Source organism: Bufo gargarizans, chromosome 1 (genome assembly GCF_014858855.1).
Source record: "Bufo gargarizans isolate SCDJY-AF-19 chromosome 1, ASM1485885v1, whole genome shotgun sequence".
Classification (NCBI taxonomy): domain Eukaryota; kingdom Metazoa; phylum Chordata; class Amphibia; order Anura; family Bufonidae; genus Bufo; species Bufo gargarizans.
The window spans coordinates 298,066,719-298,092,313 of record NC_058080.1 but is presented as its reverse complement, the minus strand read 5'-3'; the positions used below and the strand labels follow the sequence as shown (position 1 = coordinate 298,092,313).

Here is a 25,595-nt window from a genome sequence, read left to right as displayed (position 1 = left end):
AATCAATGTGAAGTGAAATATAGGTAAGTAACCCTGTTCTTTAATTATTGTGAAGTGAAATATAGGTAAGTATTTAAAGAATAGGGTTACAGTACTTGCCTATATTTCACTTTACAGTGATTAAAGAACAGGGTTACTTACCTATATTTTAGTTCTCGGTGAATAAAGAACAGGGTTACTTACTGTACCTATATTTCAGATCACATTATTTAAAGAATAGGGTTACAGTAATGTGATCTGAAATATAGGTACAGTAAGTAACCCTGTTCTTTATTCACCGAGAACTAAAATATAGGTAAGTAACCCTGTTCTTTAATCACTGTAAAGTGAAATATAGGCAAGTACTGTAACCCTGTTCTTTAATCAATGTGAACTGAAAAATAGGTAAGTAACCCTGTTCTTTAATTACTGTGAAGTTAAATATAGGTAAGTACTGTAACCCTGTTCTTTAATTACTGTGAAGTGAAATATAGGTAAGTAACCCTGTTATTTCATTACCGAGAACTGAAAAATAGGTAAGTAACCCTGTTCTTTAATCAATGTGAAGTGAAATATAGGTAAGTAACCCTGTTCTTTAATTATTGTGAAGTGAAATATAGGTAAGTAACCCTGTTCTTTAATTATTGTGAAGTGAAATATAGGTAAGTACCGTAACCCTGTTCTTTAATTACTGTGAAGTGAAATATAGGTAAGTAACCCTGTTATTTCATTACTGAGAACTGAATGATAGGTTAGTAACCCTGTTCTTTAATCACTGTGAAGTGAAATATAAGTAAGTAACCCTGTTATTTCATTACTGAGAACTGAAATATAGGTAAAGGGAACCTGTCACCTGCATTTTGTGTATAGAGCTGAGGACATGGGTTGCTAGATCGCTGCTAGCCAATCCGGAATACCCAGGCCCCATAGCTCTGTGTGCTTTCATTGTGTAAAAAAACCTGATTGGATACATATGCAAATTAACCTGAGAGGAGTCCTGTCCCTGAGATGAGTCAGGAACAGGACTCATCTCAGGTTAATTTGCATATGTATCAAATCGGTTTTTTTTACACAATAAAAGCACACAGAGCTATGGGGACTGGATGTTGCGGATGTGCTAATGGCTATCTAGAAACCCATGTGCTCAGCTCTATACCCAAAATCCAGGTGACAGTTTCCCTGTAAGTAACCCTGTTCTTTAATTACTGAGAACAGAAATACAGTTGTGTTCAAAATAATAGCAGTGTTTAAAAAAGTGAATAAAGCTCAAAATCCTTCTAATAACTTTTATTTCCATAAACACAAATGCATTGGGAACACTACACATTCTATTCCAAATCAAAACATGAAGAAAAATATATCACATTTGTGTTGTTACTCAAAAAAAATAGAAGAAAAGTGAATATTAGACTGTAGCAGTGTTTGTATTCTTCTTTACAAACTGAAACATTCACTATATAAACTGAAAATGTTTGGAGATTTTGCTTTCCTTTGAATCACTTAACTAATATTTTGTTGTATTACCACTGTTTCTGAGAACTGCTATACATCTGTGTTGCATGGAGTCAACCAACGTCTGGCACCTGTGAACAGGTATTCCAGCCCAGGATGCTTGGACTACAGTCCACAGTTCTTCTCTATTTCTTGGTTTTGCCTCAGAAACTGCATTTTTGATGTCACCCCACAAGTTTTCTATTGGATTAAGATCCGGGTATCGGGCTGGCCACTCCATAATGTCAATCTTGTTGGTCTGGAACCAAGATATCGCACGTTTACTGGTGTGTTTGGGGTCGTTGTCTTGTTGCAACACCCATTTCAAGGGCATTTCCTCTTCAGCATAAGGCAGCATGACCTCTTCAAGTATTCTGGTGTATTCAAACTGATCCATGATCCCTGGTATGCGATAAATAGGCCCAACACCGTAGTATGAGAAAGATCCCCATATCATGATGCTTGCGCCACCATGCTTCACAGTATACTGTGGCTAAATTCAGTGTTTGGGGGGTCATCTGACAAACTGTCTCCGGCCACTAGACCCATAAAGAACAATCTTACTTTTATCAGTCCACAAAATGTCTCTTTAGGCCAGTCAATATGCTTTTTGGCAAATTGTAACCTCTTCAGCACGTCTTTTTTTCAACAGTGGGACTTTGTGGGGGCTTCTTGCAGATAGCTTGGCTTCACATAGGCGTCTTCTAATTGTAACTCACAGGGAACTTTACACCTTTTTTCATCTTCCTGGAGCTGATTGGTGCCATGCCATTTTGGCTATTTTTCTATCCATTCGAATAGTAGTTTTTCTCTTTCTTCCACGTCTTTCAGGTTTTGGTTGCCATTTTAAAGCATTTGCGATCATTTTAGCTGAGCAGCCTATCATTTTCTGCACTTCTTTATATGTTTTCCCCTCTCCAATCAACTTTTTAATCAAGGTACGCTGTTCTTCTGAACAATGTCTGAAACGACCAATTTTCCTCAGAATTTCAGAGAGAGATGCACTGCAACCGGCATGTACAACATTTGCTGCCGTTCTTCCTTAAATAACGGCAATAATTGCCACCTGTTTATCAAAGAATAAATGACCTCACTCATTGAACTCCACACTGCTATTATTTTGAACATGCCCCTTTCAATTAGTGATTCAATTACACAGAATCAGCAGCATGCATGTCATGACTGTTGAGTCTGTTGGATTTCTTTTACTCTACTACACCTGCTAGTAAATTATTTGGCATGTAGAAATATCATTTCTACTAAAAACAGTGACTGATCAGGTTAGTGATGTCTGACTGCTATTATTTTGAACACAACTGTATAGGTAAGTAATCCTGTTCTTTAATTACTGAGAACTGAAATATAGGTAAGTAACCCTGTTCTTTAAATACCGAGAACTGAATGAATCTATAATTTCTATATCATCCAGAAAATACAATATCAGAAGTTACAGATTTTTCTTTATTTCATTCTCACAACTATAACACATATGCTTATATCCTCCTTTAGCATACTTTGTGCAGCAAATATGCACATATATGCCCTGAGGTTTTATCAGCTTACACTGTGTAGACTTGAGTACTACCATGAGTCAGACTGGGCTATCAACAGTATTATGTGGAAAGATGGAGGATAGGGTGATACTGGGAGGACATAGTAGGAGAAATTTACCTTTCTGCAACGGTCTTGATATCGCCTGTGCTGCAGGAGGATGCGCTTAACTTATGATGAGGCGCAGGTCTCATCATAAATTAAGTGCATCTTCCAGCAGTTATGGCGCCCCGAACAGAGAAGCCATAAATCTTTTGGCTCATTTGCGCCAGAAAACTGGCGTAAATAAAGATAAATGTGTCGTAGCATCGGCTACTCCCCCGTCCAGCCCAGGTCAGTACTGCCATATGCATAATCAAAATTAATGTGAAGGATTGAAGTAACTATTTTGTGCAGCAAACAAAAGCTTTATGAATAAAAAACATGCTTATTTCCTACCACAAGGTGGTGGTGTTGTTCCACCTTTGATATACCTGAAATGGCTTGTTTTCAGAGACTGGAATTATATGAATTAAGCAGATCTATTAAATTATTATTTATTTGTCTATTTAAGAAGCAGAACATCAGAAAAGCGAGGTTATGATAAAGCTAAGTATATGCATAAATATGTTCTATGGCCGCTCAGTGCCAACAAAATAAACATTTGCAGGGGAACAATGATGACAACTGTGGTATTCTGGGTTGATAAAACACATAATATAGGCGGATACGCACCTATTATATATGAAAAAAAATATATATATATAACTAGGGTAACAAATGGAGTTTATGCTATGTAAAGTCATACATGATGCTTTTGGTAGGGATATAGGAAAAATCTACTTGATCCAACACCCAGATATCTCTCAAGCTACAATCATGCTCTAAATTGTTAGTTATAAAAAAATAGTTTTTAAATATCATCAAAAAATGTGAGAGAATGAAAGCTATACAGAAGTGACAAACAAAAGATAGTCTAATACTATCTATTGCTACATTCAGTGAGACTACCAGTCCAAGTTGGGTAAATACTGTAATCAAACACAATTATGTCTGATATGTAGTAAAACTACAACCTTAAAGGGAACCTGTCATCGGGATTTTGTGTAAAAAAACCGATTTGATACATATGCAAATTAACCTGAGATGAGTCCTGTATGTGAGATGAGTCAGGGACAGGACTCATCTCAGATTAATTTGCATATGTATCAAATCGGTTTTTTTACACAATAAAAGCACACAGAGCTATGGGGATTGGGTATTGCGGATGTGCTAGCGGCCATCTAGCAGCCCATGTCCTCAGCTCTATACACAAAATCCCGGTGACAGGTTCCCTTTAAAGTGGATGTCCAGCCTCCTTAACCTTTTTTCACCAAAAGCTTAAAGGGGCTCTCTGGCCTTTTAATATTGACCTAGCCTCAGGATAGGTCATCAATATCAGATCGGAGGGTGTCTGGATACCCGGCACCCCCGACGATCAGCTGTATGAAGAGAAGGCGCAAGCACTGCGCGCATGCCGTCTCTCTTAGACTTAGCAGCAGCAAGGGGGGAAGAGAGAAGGGAGACGGCAAGTGCGCACTGTGTGTGCCTTCCCTTCATACAGCTAATCAGCGGGGGTGCCAGGTGTCAGCACCCCGCCAATCTGATATTGAGGACCTATCCTGAGGATAGGTCATCAATATTAAAAGCCCAGAGAACCCCTTTAAAGGGCTTGTCCCATTACAGCAACTTAGGGGATAAGTGTCTGATTGGTGGGTGTCCGCAAATCATGAATACATAGACTGATGTTTCCCCACTTCAAATTCAACTTGATGGGGCTGAGAGAGATAGCCGAGCGGTAGTACCATAGAGTTGAATGGAGTGGTGGATGTGTGTCTGCTGCTCCATTCAAATAGGGGAATATAGGCCCCTGTGCTCGGGATCAGTGGGGGCTCCAGCAGTCGAAACACCCCCTCTTCACCTCATCTGATACTTATTCCCTATTCTAAGGATAAGGGATCCATTTTTTGAATGGGACAACCCCTTTAAAATGTCATACCTTATCAATTTCCTGTTGCTTCTGAGGTCACTGTTGGTCTCTGGAATCTGGTCTCCAGTGATGATGTTACAATATGAACATGTGACCACTGTAGTCAATCACCGGCCACAGCAGTGACCTCAGCAGTATCCACTGCAGCCAATGACTGACTGCAACAGTCACCCAAGTGTGTCAAAAAGTCATCTCTGGAGGAAAGGATACAGAGACTGGTGGGGGATTGGAGGGCAATTAGCTCATTTCAATGGCACCGGCCTACCATTGAGTGTGTATGAGGGTGTTCTCAACTCTCCCATGATGGGCAGGTGTCAGGTTAAAGAAGAATGATCAGACAATGAATTCAACATGTCTAAATTATTTTGTTCTCAAGGGCAGTAGGACACCACCAGAGGTGCCTGACAATGGCTTTCTCCCCTGTTTCTTTTGAGAACACATGCACGCACAGCCTAAGCAAGAGTCCATAGGAGTAGGCATGCATGTTGGCAGAATGATTGTTTGTCCGATAGCCATCAAAACTCTATGGCCACCTTTAATGTCCCAAACAAACAATTGTAAATGACTCCTTTTGAACTAAATGTTGGAGAGCCATATTCAATCTTCAAAAGAACCTTACCTAGTTTTAATCTGAGACTTTTTAGAGGCAGCCTCACTTGCTGTTAGTGGTTCTGGAAGAACTTGAGGGATTGTGGAATTCTGCAAAACAATTTGCAAAAAAAGTGTATATTTATTGTGTTTAGCTGCAGTCTTGGATTAAAAGTTAATTCTGGTCAGACGTGATGAGGCTTTAATTGGCAGACAACGAGACTACCATAGACACTGTCTAGACATTTGGTTGTGTAGGTAGATCAGTGTAAGCAACCAACATCATCTGTCCCCTGACTCAACACTTAAAGTACTGCTCAGCTGCTGGGAGCTGTTCACAACTAAGTGAAAGGGACATTAACAAGTTTCATCCACACTCTGCAGAAATGCGGCACATATTTAAGATCCACAACATACCAATTCTTTATGTGATTTTTACCCTGGATTTCACCCCTTTCAAAGTAGCAGGGTAAAATCCATAGTGAAACTGCATTAAAAACCTGTGCCACAATCTGTAGGCTAGGATTTCTTCATTTTTTTCAAATTACTATTTATAATTTTTCATTCTTGCGCCTTCTGTATCCCTTTAACCCTATGAAGCCACCTTATGATAATGGGACACGATTAGGAGCTTGCTGCACCTTGATTGTAAATGCTTCCATACCAGGGGGTGCATTGCTAAATTCCTCTTTAGCTGAGAAAAATGGCTTTAGATTCCATGCAGCAAGCGATTCCTTAAATTTCACTGTGAAAGTAAAAATATAAATATTTCTAGCAGCCAAAATAACAGCTTGTGTCAGAGTTTCTCCCATGAAATGTTTTGAGAAAGAATAGAAATCTTAATGTGAGTTTTGTAAATCGTGTTAAAATAAACTCACATATACGTTAGGTACTGGACATTCTCTCTTGGCTAATGTGAAGGCAAAATAGGAAACTTGATAGATGTCTGGTCTTCGTTCCTGATCAGGTTCAAGCATGTACCCTGCAAAACAAAGTCAGGGTTAATAAAGAGTTAAAGGGGTTTTCTTACTCTTTGTGATGACCTATCCTCAGGATAGGTCAGTGGTGGGCAAACTTTTTTTAAAGCCACATTTTTAAAACCTAAAATATATAGGAAGGAAGCGCATGCTGAAGTGAATGGGTCCATGATGCGGGCTGCACACGGCTGTGTGCAGCCCGCATCATGGACCCATTCACTTCGATGGGTCCAGGATCCGGTATATGAGTGCTAGAGAGTGCTTCCGTGGTGATTCCGCACCGCAAAAAAGTAGTGCATGCGCTACTTTTTTGCGGTGCGGAGGCACAGCCAGAAGCACCACGGAAGCACTCTGTAACACTCATATCCCGCATCATGGACCCATTCACTTCAGCATGCGCTACTTTTTTACTTTTATTAACACCTTAAGGACCAGGCAATTTTTTTCTAATCTGACCAGTGTCACTTTAAGTGGTGATAACTTTAAAACGCTTTGACTTATCCAGGCCATTCTGAGATTGTTTTTTCGTCACATATTGTACTTCATAATACTGGTAAAATGAGGTAAAAATAAATACATTTTAATTTATAAAAAAATACCAAATTTACCAAAAATTTGTAAAAAATTGCTTCAAGTTTCAATTTCTCTACTTCTATAATATATAGTAATACTTCCAAACATAGTTATTACTTTACATTCCCCATATGTCTACTTCATGTTTGCATCATTTTGGGAATGATATTTTATATTTTGGGGATGTTACAAGGCTTAGAAGTTTGGAAGCAAATCTTGAAATTGTTCTGAACTTTTCAAAAACCCAATTTTTAGGGACCAGTTCAGGTCTGAAGTCACTCTGTGAGGCTTACATAATAGAAACCACCCAAAAATGACACCATTGTAGAAACTACACCCCTCAAGGTATTCAAAACTGATTTTACAAATTTTGCTAACACGTTAGGTGTTCCACAAGAATTAATGGAAAATAGAGATACAATTTCAAAATTTTACTTTTTTGGCAGATTTTCCATTTTAATATTTTTTTTCCAGTTACAAAGCAAGCGTTAACAGCCAAACAAGACTCAATATTTATGGCTCTGATTCTGTAGTTTACAGAAACACCCCATATGTGGTCGTAAACCACTGTACGGGAACACGGCAGGGCGCAGAAGGAAAGGAATGCCATACGGTTTTTGAAAGGCAGATTTTGCTAGACAGTTTTTTTTTTTACACCATGTCCCATTTGAAGCCCCCCTGATGCACCCCTAGAAAAGAAACTCCATAAAAGTGACTCCATTTAAGAAACTACACCCCTCAAGGTATTCAAAACTGATTTTACAAACGTTGTTAACCCTTTAGGTGTTCCACAAGAGTTATTAGCAAATAGAGATGACATTTCAGAATTTTATTTTTTGGGCAAATTTTCCATTTTACTATTTTTTTTCCAGTTACAAAGCAAGGGTTAACAGCCAAACAAAACTCATTATTTATGGCCCTGATTCTGTAGTTTACAGAAACACCCCATATGTGGTCGTAAACTGCTGTACGGGCACACGGCAGGGCGCAGAAGGAAAGGAATGCCATACGGTTTTTAGAAGGCAGATTTTGCTAGACAGTTTTTTTGGACACCATGTCCCATTTGAAGCCCCCCTGATGCACCCCTAGAGTAGAAACTCCAAAAAAGTGACCACATTTTAGAAACTACGGGATAGGGTGGAAGTTTTGTTGGTACTAGTTTAGGGTACATATGATTTTTGGTTGCTCTATATTACACTTTTTGTGAGGCAAGGTAACAAGAAATCGCTTTTTTGGCACCGTTTTTTTGGTTATTTACAACATTCATCTGACAGGTTAGATCATGTGGTATTTTTATAGAGCAGGTTGTCACGGACGCGGCGATACCTAATATGTATACAATTTTTTTTATTTATGTAAGTTTTACACAATGATTTCATTTTTGAAACAAAAAAAATGTTTTAGTGTCTCCATAGTCTGAGAGCCATACTTTTTTCAGTTTTTGGGCGATTATCTAAAGTAGGGTCTCATTTTTTGTGGGATGAGATGATGGTTTTATTGGCACTATATTGGGGTGCATATGACTTTTTGATTGCTTCCTATTACACTTTTTGTGACATAAGATGACAAAAAATGGCTTTTTTTTACAACATTTTTATTTTTTTACGGTGTTCACCTGAGGGGTTAGGTCATGTGATATTTTTATAGAGCCGGTCGATACGGACGCGGCGATACCTAATATGTATAAAAAAATTTATTTATGTAAGTTTTACACAATGATTTCATTTTTGAAACAAAAAAAAATAATCATGTTTTAGTGTTTCCATAGTCTAAGAGCCATAGTTTTTTCAGTTTTTGGGCGATTATCTTGGGTAGGGTATGATTTCTGCGGGATGAGATGACGGTTTGATTGGCGCAATTTTGGGGTGCATATCACTTTTTGATCGCTTGCTATTACACTTTTTGTGATGTAAGGTGACAAAATTGTTTATTTAGCACAGTTTTTATTTTTTATGGTGTTCATCTGAGGGGTTAGCTCATGTGATATTATTATAGAGCTGGTCGATACGGACACGGCGATATCTAATAAGTATACTTTTTTTATTTATGTAAGTTTTACACAATAATATCATTTTTGAAACAAAAAAAATAATTATGTTATAGTGTCCCCATAGTTTTTTAATTTTTTGGGCCATTGTCTCGTGTAGGGGGTCATTTTTTGTGGGATGAGGTGACGGTTTGATTGGTACTATTTCGGCGTACATGCGACTCTTTTGATCACTTTTATTACCTTTTTTGGGAAGTAAGGTGGGCAAAATTTCCTGATAGTTTTTATTTTTTTATTTTTATGGCGTTCTCCGTGCCATAAAAGTAACATGACCGTTTTATAGATCAGGTCGTTACGGACGCGGCGATATCTAATATGTGTAGTGTATTTTATTTTTTTAATTTTTATTCAGTGATAAATGTGTTTTTATTATCTTTACTTATTTTCACTTTTTTTTAAAATTTTTTGGACCCAGACCCACTTGGTTCTTGAAGATCCAGTGGGTCTGATGTCTGTATAATACAGTACAGTACACTATATAGGGTACTGTACTGTATTTTACTTACACTGTCTGAACAGATCTATGCCTTTAGCATAGATCTGTTCAGCACCATGGACAGCAGGACGCCTGAGAAGACGTCCTGTTGCCATGGGAACCTTCCCCGTCTGCCACAACTGAGCAGACGGGGAAGGAGGTGAGCTCCCTCCCTCTGTCCCCCCATCCATCTGGGGGCTGCAAAGGCACAGCAGCCCCCCGATGGCAGAGGGAGGGAGCTCCCTGACGTAACCCTTTCCATACCGCGGTCCGTACGGACCGCAGTATGGAAAGGGTGAAACGGCTGACATCGCAGCGATGTCAGCCGTTTACACCAGAGTGTCAGCAATGTGCTGACACTCTGGTAAACCACTGACCACCAATAAATATTCAGCGGGAGGCGGGCAGGGGATCGCGATCCCGCCTGCCGCACCGCCCGTCTCCCGCAACTGTCAGCACCGCCCGCACCGCCCACAACCCGCCCCCCTGCACCCCGCCGACATAAAAGCATTCAGGGGTGCGGGGGGAGGGGGGGGGGAAGTAATTTTCTTTTTTACTTTGGCCATTTTAAAAAGTTTCTGATCCCTGCGGTCAGGGACCGCAGGAATCAAACTACAGCAAGCGCTGCAAACCGCAGGTCTGAATTGACCTGCGGTTTGAAGCGATCGCCGATACGGGGTGGGGTCGCAGGACCCCCCTCGGCATTGACCCTGGGTGCCTGGCTGTGTGTAACAGCCGGCACTCAGCGCTGTCACCATGTCTGCAGACATGGTGACAGTTTAATGCCAGGACGAGTATACTCGTCCTGGTGCGCTAAGTACCAGTGTTCCAGGACGAGTATACTCGTCCAAGGTCCTGAACGTGTTAAACTTGTCTGCAGACATTACTTTTGCTGTTTAAACACATGCCAAGTAAATGCTGATGCCAAATAATTGAGTCACCTGTAGAAGGAGGTACACTGACTGACTTGTAGTCATGTTCAAAGAAAGCGCCTACAGCGGTGTTCTGTCTCTGGCAGATTTCACTGCCCGGGAAGTTTTCACTACCCCTCGTCACTTCCTCCTCGTTCCGACGTCTGGAAGGAGGTGCGTACTGCTTACTGTCATGATGCGCGTGCGCTAATACTCTCTTGCTTTGTGGAACGCAAATGCGTCCCAGAGGCAAGATTCCTCTGTAGTGCAGGATGGGTTGGTTTCGCTGTGGGAGCCTGCACCAAAGAGCCGCATTGAAGGGTCTAAAGAGCCGCTTGTGGCTCGCGAGCCGCACTTTGCCGACCACTGGGATAGGTCATCAGTATCCGATCGGTGGGGGTCTGACATGCAGGGTCTCCACCGATCAGCTGTTTGTGAAGGCATGGCACTCCAGTAAGCACCGCAGCCTTCTCACAGCTTACCAAGCTCAGCGCCGTACATTGTATAGCGACTGTGCTTGGTATCTCAGTCCAAACCCATAAACTTGAATGGGATAGCGCTGTACCTAGGCGACGTGACCAATGAACGTGATGTCACAGGCCTAGGGAAGTGAGAAAAGTCCGTACCACTAACAGAAGCGCCGGTGCCTTCTCAAACAGACCTCCCACTGAATAGATACTGATGACCAGAAACAATTATTCTGTAGGACTGTTGAGATCCCTCGTCCTCATACTGTGGAGGTGGTCATTCGGTCTCCTTCACTGAACGAGCAGCCGACTGTTGGTAAGAGACGATTCCTTCAAGACAATCGGCTGCTACATCGTGCAGTCTAAACTCACCTTTAGGCCAGACATGCACATTAGTTATCTTTCTCGACCCCCCTCAACACATGCCTGCTCAGCTTGCCCGACAGTGTGTCTGGAACACAGAGAAAGTGGTTTCAAGACTCCTCTGGCAGCAGTTTATCTCACAAGAACAAAAGGATCGGGCAGCTGAAGTCCAACTGCTGAATACTTATCTTACCAGATATCTGCCATAGAGAGAGAATAGGGAAGCCCTCCATACTCATTAGATGGTCAGTAGGTTCAGCCAACATTTCTAAAAACTGTATATGGCCACCTTTACTTCAATACTGGAATATGATTTCTTTAAATGAAAGGCCTAAGGATGCATTATGAATTGTTTTATGACAACCGGACCCCTTCTGATTTTATGTTCTCACTGAATTCAGGTGAATGCGCTCAGTGTATGTGCCAGGAAAGCTTCCGATCAATTCATATAAATCAATTTGACTAGAGCTCTACACCTGTGTGGGGCTGTCCCTGTACCTGAAGAAGCTCATCCTGCCTCTTGATTGACAAGGCCGGACATCTTGGCCTGAGTTCATAATCTTGCGCCTCTGCAGCTGCCCCGAGTAACAGCGCAAGTGTAAAAGCTCTGCTTCCGCTACTGGAGCAGCAATTGTGCATTCACTGCTACACTTTTTAGAAGAGGCCGATGAATAGCTGCTGCTCCGGAAGCAGAGCCCCTGTGCTTACAACATAGGCATTAAATTGTCAGGGCTCTCCAAAATGTCTGGCTATGTTAATCTAGCGGCAGGGGCAGTTTCTTTAGCTGCAGGGACACCCTCTCCCAGGTGTAGAACTCTGGTTGGTAAGATAAATCAATTCACTCATCATTACTTCCACTTTTGGACTCAATGGAGCCCAAAAGAGTATCCCTTTGGCCACTGTCTGGGTAGTATGCATCGGCATAACTTTCTATTAACTGGATGGCTTACGTATGCCATTGTATACAGCACAGGTGTACTCTCGATGTATACCTTTAATACATAAATGAATACCATTCAATAGATTGAATTGGTGTAAAAAACACATACTGTATATCATGAATTGGGGGATTCTGAGTTAGAATCAATTATATTTTATTAAAGTATTACTTTAGGTATTAGTGTAATAGGAGTAGGGGCACATCCCCAATGGTACCCAATGGTACAGGAAACATCCAGTACATCAAAGAAGGTTGGGCAGCACTTGATTCTAGTGATGCAATGGTGTGATCATTTATTGAAGCTCTAAGATCACAAATCTCAGAGCAGCAACATTTCAGAAATAAGGGATTGTTTATCAAGCTGTTAAGGCAAGTGTCTCGGGAACCCAGTTGGTGCATCAAAGGACGCTTTATGTCCGAAACATTACTACTGAGAGAAAGGTGACTTAGGAACTTCAAAAAACAATTGCACTCTCTGACATATTGGACCTTTTTCAGCGTAGAGAAGCTTCAAAGAGAATTTCTCTCCGTTGTAGCCAGCAGATCCGAGCAGAGATAGACAGTACTTGGTTTCAATGGCCACTGTGCAGCGCTTCATTTCTGCTGCAGGGGAGCTGGTCAATATGGGCCCCAGCAGAAATATACCCTGTAATCAGCTTATTTTGGGGTCTCAATACCCATACTACGGAAAGTTTTAATTCCACACATTTCAGTGTCCATTTCAAGTCTTTACATATCATACAGTTTATATATTTAAAGAACATCATTATCCTTTTCCTCTCTTTAGGCCTCTTTCACATTTGCATTAAGAGCTCTCCGGCAGGGAACAGCCCGCCGTAGCTCTCTATAGCCGGTTGTTACTTCAACGCCCACCAGCCCCACTGACTATAATTGGATCCAGTGAACATCCGACCACTACCTGGCAAAATATGCCGGGATTCCTTCGGACAAAAAACATTGTGTTGAGTAGTTTTTGATGCAATTTTTATAGCCAAAGTCAATAGAGAGAAGTATACATCTTTCCCTCATACTTTTCCTTCCTTTGCTGTGGCCAGAATAAAACTGCACAATACCCTGCATGTGTGATTCTGGTTTGAAACAAAAGAAGTGCAAACTACTAAGTAATCACAGAGAGTGAAATTGGCTAAAAAAGTGAGGATTTTACTTTCTTAGTCTCCATAACCCACTGCACAGGATAAAATCACGAACAAGAAAAGACACTTACTAATCAAACAATGCAACTTGTGGTTGTATCGAGAACTGTCTGGTATGGTGAAACTCCCATCACAGATAGCAACTTGACTTTCTCCAAATGGAAGGGTGAAAAAGCAAAGTTTGTATAATAAGCAGCCCAATGCCTGAAAAATAAGATGAATATTAATATCAATAAGAATATAACACAACCAGGAGTCATACAGCTGTGCTAAATGCCAATACAGGGATGCACAGCAAAAGCAGAGGGATAGCTGACTGTTCACTGCAAACAGCGAGAAGCCAGCCTGGTGTGAAAAGCGTTATATTCACTTTTAAGTCTTCAAATTACTGCTTTAAATTAAAATGAATAATGACTACCTTTATAAAGTACAACCCAAAAATGACCTACAGTTTCAAGATTTTACATTAAACACTTTTTAAAGAATTTTTGTATTTTTTTAATGTCATTATCTATATTAAATCTTGTCGTTTTCACTCTGTCCACTGGACATCATAACAAACTCCAACGTCTGTAGAGGTCAATTTTCAGTAGTCATTTTATTATCATTACAGTCAGGATTGGTGGTTACACCTATATACAGATAACACAAGATCCACCATTTACAATAGAGGATGGTCACAAATTGCTCTCCTTCCTGCACAGTGACCTCTTCCCAGGCCACATAGCATGTGTAGAACACGTTCCCGTAGAAGTCACGAGTCATCTCTAGTCTACAGGCCACATAGCTGCTGTAAAACATGTCCCTGTAAGGATACTAACAGCAGCTTAGGCAAGGTCCATAACAAGGTTTGGTTTATAATTGAGGGTTCATTCCAACTCAAATGTGTTGCTGTTGAGGTCAGGGCTCTGTTCAGGCCACTCCAGTTCCTGCACACAAAACTCACCAAGCTATACATGTATGATTTTTGCATAGGAACACGGTCATACTGAAGCATGTAAGGCCTTCCCCAAAATATTGACATAACATTGGAAACCTAAAGTAGTCAACTGTCCAAAATGTCTTTGCATTCTGTAGAATTAACGGCATTCTTCACTGGAAATAGGGAGCCTAAGCTAAACCCTGAAAAACAATCCCATAACATTATCCCCCTCCACCAAATTTCACAGTACACTCTATGCCATTCTGGTAGGTATCATTCTTCAGACATCCACCAAACCCAAATTTCTCCATCAGGCTGGCAGGTAGCTAAATGCGATTTATCACTGCAGAGAACATAATTCCGCTGCTTCAGTCCAGTGATGACGTCCTACACCACTCCAACTGATACTTGGCATTGTGCGTGGTAATGTTAGGCTTGCATGCAGCTGTTCCACCATGGAAACCCATTTCATGAAGGCCAGATACACAGATCTTGTGGTAACGTCACTTCAAGAGGCAACTTGAATCTCTCCATTGAGTAGCACAAAGGAGGATTGGGGATTTGTACTCAAAACATGCTTCAGTTCTTGGCAGAACCGCTCTTTGAGATTGCATGGTCTGACTCTTAGTGACTGCGCTTGCTGTGGCATCCTATGCATTTAAAATCACTGGCCTAGACCAACACTGCTACTAATGTATGTCAATGGAAATTGCATGGAAGTGGACTTTATCTTATTCACCTGGTTGCAAAGGGTATGGCTTAAACACCTGAATAATCAGGAGGGTGTCTACATTTTTTTGGTTGTTGTTATTGAGTATAGCCATTGTGATTATTTTTATGGTCTACTGGTTTAGATGAGATCAAACTAATTTCCATATTTCCATGTACATGTTAAAGATATCCTGTAAATAAGCTGATAGGATACACTAACCTGATTCTGATATAGAACCCTGTTCAGTTGCTTTTACAGCAGGTTTCAGCTATAGCAATTTACCAGATGATCAGTCTGCAAGGCTACGTGTTAGCAAACTTGATGGCAGGAACGGGAATCAGTCCAGCTGTACAGGGAAAAGCCGTGCCAGACTCACAAGGCTCTGAAATCCAGTATTTACCATGTATGGCAAAGAGCACATTGCAGAAACCCAAATAGGCCTGATAAAAGAACATGTCGACTCTGTGATGAGATCACATAAATAAGCGTGCACTGTTCGGTGGACTCATTTTATATGTCTATGCTTTCCCAAAGCATAATTTGAAATTAGAGACGTATGAGAATAATGGAACATGACCTTTTACTAAGCTTTACTTCATACTGGGACTGAGGCTGGCAGCCATCTTGTTTGACAGCAAAGGGCAGTACAAGATCATAGGACATTAGGTATTACTATATAAACATCGAATCATGAAGAAGCTGCATATCAGCTCTTTAAGACATCATTTTAATTTATAAAAAAAAAAAAGTGGCAGATTTTCTGGATATAATTCTTTTAGTCACTTCATGTATTCTACTTCCTGTTCTGGCTCTCTAGCATCTTTGTTTGGACTGCACTTGACTTTCTCATTCATGCCAACCGGAGAAGGACAGTGGATGAGTGATTCGATTAGACCATTATGCTGATATGTGCAGTGCTCTTCTATAGACATCTTTATAGTGCTATCGAGAGAAAATTAGAGCCGTCACTGTTATCCTAATTCTACTAGTCTAGTATTTCACTAGCAGATTACAGCAGCAGTAAAATAACAATGGGTTATCTATATAGGACTTTTATCTCTCTGTGCTGACTGCTACAGAAGGACAATATTTTGTATTTAACTTTCAATGGCATAGTACTGCCAAAATGAAAAACCTATTAATTACTGCTACTCATTAATTATAATGAACATTGATATAATTGCTATAAATAGTCCAATCATTACTTCTCATATCAACAATGTTGTGTCCATGTCCTATACTAACATATATGATATCAAGTGACTTTTATCTACCCTTTAAAACGAGCTCCCATGCGCATTTTGGTGAGTCTTCGTCCAAAACGTGTGTTGGGGCTGGCGTCATCCTGGTGAGCCACACCTCACAGGTGAGTTCCATTATCACTCTTTGATGTGTGGCTGATTTTCATTTAACTTGTGCTCATTGAGGTTCTAGTTCCATTCATTACCACTATTTACATGTGTGGGGTTCTAGCTATGCAGGCCATCATTGCCTTTTTTTTAACTTATATTTGTAATAGGTGCCCCAATATACTCATGACATTATTACCAGCAACGGACCATCTTGGTTATCTATGGGAATTGTAAGTATCGTCTATAGGAGGGGCCTGGGCATTGGGGGTGGGGGTATTTCTACTTTTGGATAACCCCTTTAAGGTATTAAGTGATCTCCACTTTAGGTTGTGACAGTAGGATGTTGGCTCTTAGTTACGACGAGCACCCACTGGTGAAAAGAGTGGGCACATCTTGTGTGTCTGTAACAAAATCTAATGGTATGTTAGTCCAAGAGAATAACATTACATACTATTACATCATGGGTCAGGAAAAGGGTTAAAAACAATCTTGGCTTTCAAACGATACCAGGAAAGCTCCATTTGTGGAGCAGCACTTATTCGTCAGGGAATCGACAACAGTTTGACTTCCTGGTTGTTGGTGTAGGAGGTTTTCCTTCCTTTGAGGGATATCTGGCTTTCACTGTGTTGAAGACCCATAACTGGGGCTCCACAGCTATTTTGCATATTAATGTTTCCCAGGAGACTTTGGATTGCTGTGTCGAGACTCCTAAATGAGGCTCCACAGTGTTTTCTGTAGCTAGTCTCCCTTAGATCAGCTATTGTTTTGTTTGGTGTAGAAGGGAGGCCTAGTCCACTCACTTGATGACTTCATGTTTACTACTATCTTGATGATAGAGATTCATGAGTTTGATGATGGTATAATGATTTTATGAAGATGTGCGCAAGTAGACATTTACAGGCATAAATGGCAGGTATGACCTTTTGTGTGTCTCAGGCTATGCATGAATTTTAATGCATTTTTCACAAAACATTCCATATAAATGCCAGGGGTCTACACCTGGCATTTATATGGGAGTAGTCTCCAGGGCATGAAGACAAAATGCTTGTAAACGAGAGGCATTAATTTAAGGGGGTTTCCTGGGAGTACTATACTAATGGCCTATCCTCAAGATAGGTCTACAATATCTGATCAGTGGGGGTCTGACTCCTAGCACACCCACCAATCAGCTGTTTGAAGTGGCCGCAGTGCTCCAGTGAGAACTGCAGCATCCTCACAGCATACCAAGCACAGTGCCACACATCATATAGAGGCTGTGTCTGTCATTGCAGCCCAGGCCCATTTGCCCGATTCCCTATAATGATGACATATCCTCAGTATAAGTAATTAATATCAAATCGGCCAAAGTCCGACTCTCGGCACCCCTGCCGATAAGCTGTATGATGCGAATGCAGTGCTCCTGATAGCACTTCATTCTCTTCACTGTTTTACTTCACTGCTCACCGTTGACATTGCAGCGGGAAGCAATGTAATTATAGCTCCTCCATCCCATTTAATTGAATGGGAAGGGGCAGATACACTTAGTCCCATTGAAGTGAATAGGAAGAAGGAGCAGTAATTACACCTGCTTGCCGCTGGCGAGCAAGAAAACTGTGGAGAGAGTGCAGCGCTCGCAAAGGTATTCAGAATACAAAGGTCAACACAGTGAAAACACCCCAAAACCATGATCCATGTTTGTGTATGAACCCAGCCGTACTTGTCAAAAGCATTAGAATAGTCTCAATAATATTATCAGTGAATAGGTATTCAGTATAAAATGACACCAGCTTGCAAAATGACAAATTAGGAGTTAAAAGCTTCTAAAAAATGAAATCACAAAAATATGACTGTCAAGGTAAAAATAGCATTACTTGTCAGTGCAACAAATGGTCTCATCTATATTAACATGATCCATTTCTTACCCATATATCAGCCTTTGTGGTAATTGGCTTTCCTCCATAAAGGTTGATCATTTCAGGTGCTCTGTATGAAAGCGTGGTATATCTGGAAGACAGTTCAAGTAAAACAGGATTATTGAAAATGAAACGACTGGGTTGCAGTTCTCAATTAAATCAATCTGAGAGATTTTAGACACAAATTCGGTAATTAATCAAACTGGTATAAATTAATACTGGCTTAGTTGCCCATAGCAACCAATCAGACTCCACCCTTCATTTTGGACACCTCCTTCGGAAAATGAAATGAGGAATCTTATTGGTTGCTATGGGAAACTAAGCCAGTTCTACTTTACACCAGTTTGATAAATGTACACAAATTGTATCTGGCCCAATAACAAAATTTAGTATGGGCCTCCTGCCCCGCTCAGGTTGCCAGTATGCGTACGTCATTCACTCCCAGGCCCAAACCCGGATCTCTGACGAATTTACATAGTTTTTTTTTATTGGGGTGAAGAAATTTTAATAAAAAATAAATAAACTTAAAATTGATCTATGAAAAAAATTGCAAGAGAGGCTTAAAAACATTAAAAGTCACACTTTTTTTCACAACTGGTGCTTGCAGAAGGATTTGTGACATTTTGACTTTACTTTTTTACTGATGTACAGGAGGTTGATAAATTCCATGTCTGGTATAGAGGAGATATAGATTACTGAGCCAGTAGTTGACTGCATTACACTTATCCTATCTATCCTTTCTCATATGATGGGGGACAATAAGGGTGCATTCATATGACCATATGTATTTTGCAGTCCGCAAAATGTAGATCCGCAAAATACAGGTGACATCCATGTTGAATCAGTTTTTTTGTGAACCCATTCAATGGGTTTAGTTTTTTTGTGAACTTCAATGGGTTTGTCATCTACATTTGTGGCCAAGAATAGGACATGTTCTATCTCTTTGAAACGCACGCGAATGTCTTCCATGTGGACCGCAAAACAGAGACTTGTAGATGTTGACAAAAGGAGGCACGGTGTATGAGGGATGTGTTGTCACACTCCATATGGGAGTATATAGCTGCACTTGGAGGACAAATGTGGCTTGAATCTATAAGGCCTCTTTCACACGGGCGTCTTATTTTTGGCCCGGATAAGCGGGTGCGTTGCGGGAAAATGCGCGATTTTTCTGCGCGAGTGCAAAACATTGTCATGCGTTTTGCACTTGCGTGAGAAAAATCGCGCATGTTTGGTACCCAAACCCGAACTTCTTCACAGAAGTTCGGGCTTGGGATCGGTGTTCTGTAGATTGTATTATTTCCCTTATAACATGGTTATAAGGGAAAATAATAGCATTCTGAATACAGAATGCATAGTAAAACAGCGCTAGAAGGGATACATTTTTTTTTTTTTAACTCACCTTAGTCCACTTCATTGCGAAGCCCGGCATCTCCTTGTGTCTCCTTTGTTGAATAGGACCTGTGTTGAGCATTAAATACAGGTAAAGGACCTTTGATGACGTCACTCCGGTCATCACATGGTCTTTTACCATGGTGAATCACCATGGTAAAAGATCATGTGACGTACCATGTGATGACCGGAGTGACGTCATCAAAGGTCCTTTACCTGTATTTAATGCTCACCACAGGTCCTATTCAAAAAAGGAGACACAAGGAGATGCCGGGCTTCGCGATCAAGTGGACTAAGGTGAGTTAAATTTTATTTATTTTTTTAACCCTTCTAGCGCTCTCTTACTATGCATTCTGTATTCAGAATGCTATTATTTTCCCTTATAACCATGTTATAAGGAAAAATAATAATGATCGGGTCTCCATCCCGATCGTCTCCTAGCAACCGTGCGTGAAAATCGCACCGCAGCCGCACTTGCTTGCGGATGCTATGCGATTTTCACGTTTCCCATTCACTTCTTTGGAGCCTGCGTCACGTGAAAATCAGTCAATATAGAGCATGCTGCGATTTTCACTCAACGCACAAGTGATGCGTGAAAATCACCACTCATGTGCACAGCCCCATAGAAATGAATGGGTCCGGATTCAGTGCGGGTGCAATGCGTTTAACTCACGCATCGCATCCGCACGGAATACTCGCCCGTGTGAAAGGGGCCTAAGGGAGGTTTTACACGAGCATAATCAACGCAGGAAATACACTCCGTGTGACAGCAGTATTTCCTGAATTGAACACTGCTCCTGTGACATGAACTCACAGCATTATAATGATTTATAATGCTGTGTGCGCCTGTCCGATATGACTGTACTGAAGTACAATTCGGTGCAGCCAAGATCAAGCAGGAACAACAAAGCATTATAAATCATTATAAGGCTACATGCACACGAACGTTGTTTGTTTCCGTGTCTGTTCCGTTTTTTGTTTTTTTTGCGGATAGGATGCGGACCCATTGAACAGCGTGTGCTGTCCGCATCAGTATGTCCGTTCCGTAGCCCTGCAAAAAAATAGAACATGTCCTATTCTTGTCAGTTTTAGGCATTGTTACAATGGATCCGCAAAAAAAACGGATGGCATACGGCTGTCATCCATATTTTTTTTTTGTGGACCGCAAAACACACAGTCGTGTGCATGTAGCCTAATAATATGAGTCTGTGCCATAGGAGCAGTGATCAATCCAAGAAATACTGCTGTCACACGGAGAGTATTTTCTGCATTGAATATGCTCGTGTGAAGTTGCAGGGGGCATCTGATAGCACACAGGTTGCACAGGTGACTGCACTCAATATAGGGCGATATGGCTGGACTTTATGGAGGCATATGGTTGTTCATGAGGACACAAGTGGTTGCACTCTATATAGGAGACATGTGGCTTGCACTGTTAATGAGCACCATGTTCTGAATGTCTGAACTAAAACGATATACAGAGAACATGCTGCATCTGTAAAAAAAAAAAAAATGGACCCAAAAACACACCAAAAATGAAGAAAGATGCCAAAAAACATAGTTTTTAGTACATTTTATAATTTAATATTGGCTATCAGCAAACATATGGCCAGTGTTGTTTTTGGGCAGAAAAAAAATTGAAAAATTGAAAAAACAAAAAACATTATATTTTTCCTAAAACCGCCATGTGTGAAACCACCCTAAAAGCATTTCCATAAAAAACCGTTCCAGCCAACAGAGTGCATCTTCAAAACATTTCAGTAATGAGCATTCAACAGCATCAATACGTGACACGCTGAAGACATGCTGACAAACACATTGATGTCTGGCAAGTTTTAAAGCAAGCAAACGTGTTTTCAATTTTCTGACAACTGCCCATAAGCATCATTGAGAGGCCAGGCACGAACATTTGCTGATAAATCTGCAGGACACTTACTGAACATGAAGAGAATAGAAAAAGAGACAGCAAAGGGTGGGAGAAGCGTACACATGCAGGTAGAGCAGAAGTCACATATGGCTTTAACATCTGCAAGTATGGTGGGAATGTGAGCATAAAAGTATCATACCCCAAAAAATGTTCTATCGACTACAACGCATCCAAAAACACACTAAAAAGCTGCATCTAAAGCGGTGATCACCAGTAATAAACAGATCTATATGTATTCCTAGCAACGCTCTGATGGAAAAGAGAATTGTGGTTCCAAATAGTATTTCTACATGTGTATTTCATGCCATGCTGTTCAACATTCAGCATGATAGGGATAAGAAAAAAGATGCAATCTTGAAGTGAATGTGCCATCAGACATTAAGCCAGTTTTTAGAATTTTTGTTTTTATTTGTCATGTCATTATATATTAAAATAAAGGAGCAACACCGGTCTTAATAAACCCCTGTGCTGATGGTGGATCTGTGAATTTAGAGGCGCAGGTGTCTCCATAACTCATCCACCACCAATGGTGGATGGTGGCGCATCCACCACCAATTCTAAATGTAAGACAGCTTCCTTACTGTCTTACATTTAGACCACTTTCTACGCCTAGGCATAGAAATGATGAATGAGTTGGGCCTACCGGCCTGTCCCCGTCCACACCACTCCCTTTTTTTTTTTTTTTTACACCTGGCGTGATTGAGGAACAAGTCTTACATTCTGCCGCATGCGACAGAATCTGTGCCAGATGTACGCCACAAAAGTCATGTATATATGTGAAAGGTGGAATCTGGTTGCTACGGGCAACTAAGCCAGTAGTTTTCGGGCAAATAAGCCCCAGTTTTCCCTTACACTAGCTTTGATAAACTCCCCTCTAGTCTTGACATATTGTTAGGCCTAGTGGCCAGTGCGCAAACCAAACTTTTTTAGGATTTAAAAAAAAAGTATAGATCGGAATATAGTAAATGCAAAAAATATGTTTAACATAAAAATTTGATTGAAACAACAGGTCATTTTCTGACGATACATTCCCCTTAAGAAACGGTGAAGTCTTACAGAATTAGGCCTTGTTTACACAACTGTAAATTCAGTTTCCATATTACAGCTGCAAGACCCAAACCATAAAGTAAATTTTTTCCGCTTCTTGCAGACAAAATATGGACATTGGCTGCATTACGGTTATTTGAATGCGGTCTTAGAGTCATAATTAATATACTCATGAATGATGTTCATTGATTGTTTATCAGCCCTATTGGCGGCACGGTTATACAGGCCAATTATTGGAGACGAGCGTACCTATAAACGCCTGTTTCCGATAATTGGTCCAAAAACTGTACAGTGACCATGACATCAGAATACGTCATTAAGGCTACTTTCCCACTTGAGTTGTTAATTTCTGGTATTGCGATCCGGCAGAGGATCTCAAAACCAGAATTGAACGGATCAGTTTTGATTTTGCACATCAGGATGCATCCGTTCCGTTAGGATGCAGATGTGTGAAATCAAAACGGAAAAAAAAGGATCCAGATCCAGATTTATCAGGCTCCTAAAAAAAAATTGATCCGTCACTATTGACTTACATTGTGTTCAATGCCAGATCAGTTTTTTTTTACGTATTACCGTGTCCTGTCACAAAACAGAATGCTGACGAAACGGAAGACACCCTGAACGGGTCTCTCCATTCAGACTGCATGAGGACTAAACGGAAAATTTTTTCCCGGTATTGAGATCCTCTGCCGGATCTCAACACCGGAAAACACCACAAGTGTGAAAGCGGCCTCACACCTGCTTTGAGGAAATTATATACCTAGATATCTTACATAGAGTAGTTGTGTTGGTAGCGATAAAACCATTAATTAATTAACACAATGTTCCTTTATTTGTGCCTCTGACAATTTTGAGAACTAATACAGAATCAAAAAATGAGGGACTGTAAATTAAAAAAAAAAGTTTCCCTGTGATCGTGGCTCATGCATCCAGCCTTGAAAGCACAATCCAATCCGGTAATTATGACTAGCTTTAGTTTACAAAGCGCCAACGTATTATCCCGCACAGTACACAAAGCATGTGCAGAAGCAAGACAAAAGAGGAGACGATAGCCCTGATCAAATGAACTTACAATCTAAATACTGGAGAAACTGTTGACAAAGATTTATGGAGCTGAGGAGGGTGGAGAAAAGATGCAAAATTGGGTAATATGTTACCAGAAAGCATCACAAAACACTAGTGATGATCGAGCATTGGCTACACAGCCAATAAACGTGCAGGTAAGTACTGCCCTCACAGTCATGCCAGTAGCCATGTTGGCTATTGGCATTACAGTGATTGGCTGTCCGGAACACGCCATCGGGTGCTATATAGCACCCGATGATGCAAAACACATCACTGTACATGTATGTACTGAATACACTGTATTCCCATGTTTCCACCACAAACAAGGGTATATGTTCAATCTTCCTTTTTCTCACCCTCCTTCTCTTTCATCATATCAACACATGCTTATTCGTTGCATATAATGCTCTCGCATATATGTCCTTCGCATATAATGTTTTACAGGGTCAGCTCAGCTGCAGGCCCTCGCATATAATTTTTTAAAGGGTGAGCTCACCAGCAGGCCCTCGCATATCATTTTTTTTACAGGGTCAGCTCACCAGCAGGCCCTCGCAGATATTTTTTCCGTGTCAGCTCACCAGCAGGCCTTCACCTACAATCTTTTACAGGGTCAGATCACCTGCAGGCCCTCACCTAATTATACCCAACAGGTATTTTGCACGCATGCTGCCTTGCTTGGATGTGGTAGCCGTAGCAGTTTCTCAGGCTCCCTCTCCGGAATCTAACCCCGATTCTCCGTTACCCATATTTACCATGGCTTGTGCTGACAACAACATCGAAAGTTGATAGGCCAGACATCCAAATGGATTGTCGCAGTCACGGGGACATGCGATCGGCCCCAGGTTATCCAGAGTCAGCAGGCCCTCACCCATAATGTTTTAGGTGGTCAGATAAGCAGTCCCTTGCTCCAAATGTTTTTGAGGGTCACCAGCAGGCCATCAATCATAATTTTTCAAGGCTGTGTACGATGCCCTCCTTTATGTGTAACAAAGGGTGTATTGTAGTGCCGGTTCCTTGTAATTTTAGGCAGTGCATAGGCTTTATGAGAGTAGGAGTCCCACTACATGAACAATTGTACCACAATGTGAATGAGGCCCTCCTTTATGTGATATACAGGTTGTATCGGAGTGGCTCTTCCTTGTAATTTTTGGCAGCACTTGCACAAGTAAATACAGGAAAGAATGTTTCCTAACAATTTTTCTTCTAAAATCGATTTTATCTTCAGTTTTGTGCGTATTATTGTCAGTCTATAAAAGTGGCGTACTACTCGGACAACATTGTTCCCAGCAGTGACCTGGGAGTCCAATATGCATCCAGACATTCTCCCCATGCTGTTCCTGGACCATTTCGGTGGTGTTTCCGTCATTTTTTTGACCTTTTCCTATGAACCAGGCACCCTCCCTCTTCAGAGCAGGGGGTAACTTGTTTAATGCTCGGGTTTTCCCATTGACTTCCATTATACTCGGGTGCTCGATAGAGCACCCGAGCATCCCGATGTGTTCGGCCCGAGCCCCTGAGCACTATGGTGCTTGATCAACACTACAAAACACAGATTAAATTACAACTCTGTGTGAAACCTGTATAATAAGGAAGTTTTTCTTAAAGGGGAAATTCATCCAAATCAATGGCCTCTCTCCACCAGTCAGTGGTTTACAGAGCAATAGAGGGACTCCAACCTAAGTTAATTCAGCTCATCATATACAACATAAACAAATACTCTTTTCTTTTTTTTTTTGTGCAACACCCAGTGATAACCGAAATCTCA

The 25,595-nt window shown here is 40.9% G+C and overlaps 1 protein-coding gene across 3 annotated transcripts in view; it reads right to left on the bottom strand.

Moving 5' to 3' along the window:
• Positions 1–25,595, bottom strand: part of BMP2K (BMP2 inducible kinase) — a 220,517-nt gene that overhangs the window by 56,168 nt on the left and 138,754 nt on the right. For all 3 annotated transcript variants that reach the window (XM_044304924.1, XM_044304940.1, XM_044304933.1), the window contains exons 6-9: positions 18,412–18,493; positions 13,596–13,728; positions 6,496–6,599; positions 5,649–5,728 (exon numbers count right to left, since the gene is read on the bottom strand). In XM_044304924.1, coding sequence (XP_044160859.1) covers positions 5,649–5,728; positions 6,496–6,599; positions 13,596–13,728; positions 18,412–18,493 — 399 coding nt within the window. The remainder of the gene's footprint in view (positions 1–5,648; positions 5,729–6,495; positions 6,600–13,595; positions 13,729–18,411; positions 18,494–25,595) is intronic.